The 3,504-nt window shown below is 42.5% G+C and overlaps 1 protein-coding gene across 1 annotated transcript; it reads left to right on the top strand.

Annotated features, from left to right (window-relative positions):
* Window positions 1-1,092: 1,092 nt before the first annotated feature.
* olah (oleoyl-ACP hydrolase) lies at window positions 1,093-3,018 on the top strand (the record flags this gene model as incomplete). Its single annotated transcript, XM_083899314.1, has 7 exons — window positions 1,093-1,126; window positions 1,535-1,664; window positions 1,753-1,891; window positions 1,986-2,085; window positions 2,202-2,371; window positions 2,672-2,754; window positions 2,876-3,018. Exons 2-7 carry the CDS (start codon window positions 1,535-1,537, stop codon window positions 3,016-3,018), a joined length of 765 nt encoding a protein of 254 aa, XP_083755440.1. The 5' UTR covers window positions 1,093-1,126.
* Between the last annotated feature and the right edge of the window lie 486 nt (window positions 3,019-3,504).

Raw genomic sequence — 3,504 nt, 5'->3', positions numbered from 1 at the left:
CACCCAGCGATCGTTCTCTCTGCCTCTGCGTGGAGTAAAACTACCCCTGGGCCGACGCGCCGCTCTCCCCCGGTTTCCCCTGCTCCGGTGACGGATGAGCACTCAGGCCGCTCCGGGGTCTCCTCAGCTGGAAGTCCCTCTACCCCCGAGCTCCCTTAGCGCGACTGACAGCTCAAACTTTGACCAAGAACTCGCCGCTTCCGTCGTCCAAAGCTCCTTTCTTGAACCTTAAAGAAGAAAAGGGAGTTTATTTAAAGTGTTTCTGGTGTTTTTATGACAATTTATAGCCACAGTTTGGTTACATTTAGCTGACAGCGATGGCGAGTGAGCTAGCAGTTAGCGTTAGCCGACAACAAGTTGCAGTAAAGTTGAAACTCGGTGACTCAGCACTTGACATAAACTTTTACCTTTCTCGGTGGATGTGTCTCGTCTTCCCGGTGAATTAACGTGACGGTCCGGTGTTGTTCTACGACAAACGGATTTGGGCTTGTTCACTTTACCGGCGTCCTTCTCGGTATCGGCGAAAAACCGGTCTGAGATCTACACTTCACACCGCCCTCTCCCTCACTGCTGTCAAGCCCACAAGATTACATTATAAAGATATCCGGCATCCTCCTTCAAAATAAAAGCACCAACGACATGCTCGTCAGAATCAGCGTTATTGCCAAGTCGACTCCCACACGCGAGCATTTTCTTTTGATTTAAAACTTCCAGCTTGAACCTCACTGACAACGTTTGACTTGACAGAAATTGCTGTCCCTTCCACATCCCCCTCACCGAGGGAAACCCGTCAGGAAATACCAACTACACCAAACAACGTCACTTCCTGTAAACTTTTTTTTTTCCTCAATGAAATGCGTCATGTTTAGTAAAATAAAACCTGATATTTCGGGTGTTGTTTTAGTGTCACCGCCCAAAGCATCACAACCACGTGTATCATGTTAAACATGTTAATACTTACTATTGTTTTATTTTTGAATGCCGCTGCACACTCCGCACTCTAGGTGTCTCTAGACTCCACTTCATTTCATTTTACAGCATAAACCACCACAGACGAAAACAACCAGGAAATGTTGTGCTTCACATGAGAAGTGAGAAGGAGCTGCTAGCTTCAAACAAGAAACAGGTGTGCTTTTATGTTTAAACACTTAAATGTACTTTTTTATTTAGCTTTAAGACGAATTATTTTGTATGTGTTTATCTGCTGTAAAGAAAATGAGGTGTACTGCAGTTCTAGTGGTGTTTTATGACAGCTGGCATCTGTAATGTTGCATTTATTTATTTTATAAGTAGGTTTATTTGCAATGGATGGAGAATACTTGATGATAATAATGATTATAGTAGTAGTAGTAGTGTGGGGGAAAACATCTCTATTTAGTCTAATAGAAATTGCAACTAGCAACTTGAGCTGAAACAATCAGATTAAAAGCATGTAAAACAAATGCAAGGACAAAACAGGCAGCTGGACGACAGCACACAGAGTCCTGACGCTGTGGCTGAGTCTCAGCTCTTCATGTTCTTTGTTTGTGTTCAGATGGAGAAGGTGATCAACTGTTTCAGGAAGAGTCCTGATGCTGTGGCCAGACTCATCTGTTTCCCGTGGGCAGGCGGAGGCTCCATCCACTACGCCCGCTGGGGAAACGTCATCAGCAGCTCCGTCGAAGGTTAAAGCTGTACTTTGCAAATAAACATCAAACATTTATTGATGTACCTAATGTTAATTTGTTTTTCCACTGTTTCTGACTCTTTCAGTGTTTGCCGTCAAACTTCCGGGCAGAGAAGCTCGAGCCAAAGAGCCGTTCTTCCAGAACATGCAGCAGATCGTGGACGAGGTCATCAGCGTGTTGTTGCCGCTGCTGAAAGAGAAGCCGTTTGCTCTCTTTGGACACAGGTAAGATGACTTGTATAGCTTTATAAGAACATAAATCTGTCAATTTAGTCTGTTTACTTTAAAAAATCCACAAAATCCCTCTTCTGTACGACAGTTTTGGTGCCTACACAAGTTTCGCTGTGGCAGATGCTCTGAAGAAGCTTCACGGCCTTGAACCAGTTCACATCTTTCTGTCTGGAGCTTCTGCACCTTATGTGAGTTTCTTCAACGTCGACCTCAGCTCTGTGTATCAGTTCAGATCAAATATCTGACAAAGCAGTTCATGCTTCAGAAACGAAGCAAGACTCTGTCTAATCACGTTTTCTCTCAGTCAGAGACTCGAATCAAAGCCCCGAAGAGAAGCGACTTAACGGACGACGATTTCCTCAAGTGGTTGATTTCCGTTGGAGGAACTCCTCCTGAGCTTCTGGCAAATCCTGAAGTCCTCAACCTCTTCCTTCCTGCTCTGAAGGCCGACCTGCACGTCGTGGAGAACTACAAGTGAGCGCTGAAGATCCTCTTTGTCTCTTCTCACTCATGTTCAACCCTTTAAAGCAGAGGTCTCAAACTTTTGTGTAAAGTTCTGTTGGCATCAAAACTCAAATGATGTTTACTTTGTCCATTGCGGGCTACTGTGAAAACATTGTGGGCCAAAATGGGCGCCTTTTTAGAGCAGACCCGTCTCCTGATGTAAATATGAAAAGCAATGATTCATCACCTATATTTTACACACTGGAACACTCCAGATGTTAGAATGAGTTTGAGTTGTGCTGAGAGACGACGTGATGTCGCCCCCTGCAGGTGTGACAAACCTGAGAATCCGTTCCTGTCCTGCCCCGTCTCGTGCTTCGACGGAAAAGACGACATTCCTCACGACTTACAAGGTCAGGTGACAAGTTCAAGCGATGTGTGCATGTGTTTTGTTTTATTGTTATGATTGTTTGATTCCCTGCTCATTTACTGTATGTCCAGCTAACTAACCAACCATTTGTTTATGCTAAGCAGCTTGGAAAGAGATGACGTCAGGAGATTTCACTGTCAGGATTCTGGACGGCTCTCATTTTTACCTGAAGGAGGCAGGAAACGAAAAACAGATTTTAGACTATGTCACAAATCATCTTGAAGCTTCACAAATGGACTATTTCTGATGAGGAACTACAGATGTTTACTTAAATCTCTTTAACTAATTAATTCTGATGGAGTTTACTGTCAAATCTGTACATTTTCTGTACAGGCAGTGTAACAGAAAAGTTACATAGTGTTTTTGATTACAAGTAATATTGTAAATGTGTGTTTTGTCTGACCTCTGACTCTTTTAAGATGAAATATTTTGATGTTATATGTAATTTTATGACAGATGAACCAATGTGATCATGAACCACAGACTCTATCTACACATGATGCACAGCCACGTCTTACTTTGAAAAACATTAAACTCCCTCCTGAATATAGTAACCAATTTCAACTTTGACTCGTATTCGAGCCTCTTTGGGACAGAGAACTTATTCAGGAACATTTTATTGGGTTGACAGCAGTGAATATGTAAAATAAAATACATAAAATTAACTGCACAGGTTCACATTTTCTTATTTTTTGAGTGAAATAATTTTTCTTCATTCAATCTTTATCTTTTC

This window comes from Microchirus variegatus (genome assembly GCF_963457635.1).
Source record: "Microchirus variegatus genome assembly, chromosome: 13".
Taxonomy (NCBI): Eukaryota; Metazoa; Chordata; class Actinopteri; order Pleuronectiformes; family Soleidae; genus Microchirus; species Microchirus variegatus.
The sequence above is the reverse complement of the archived record's forward strand: the minus strand, read 5'-3'. Positions and strand labels throughout refer to the sequence as shown.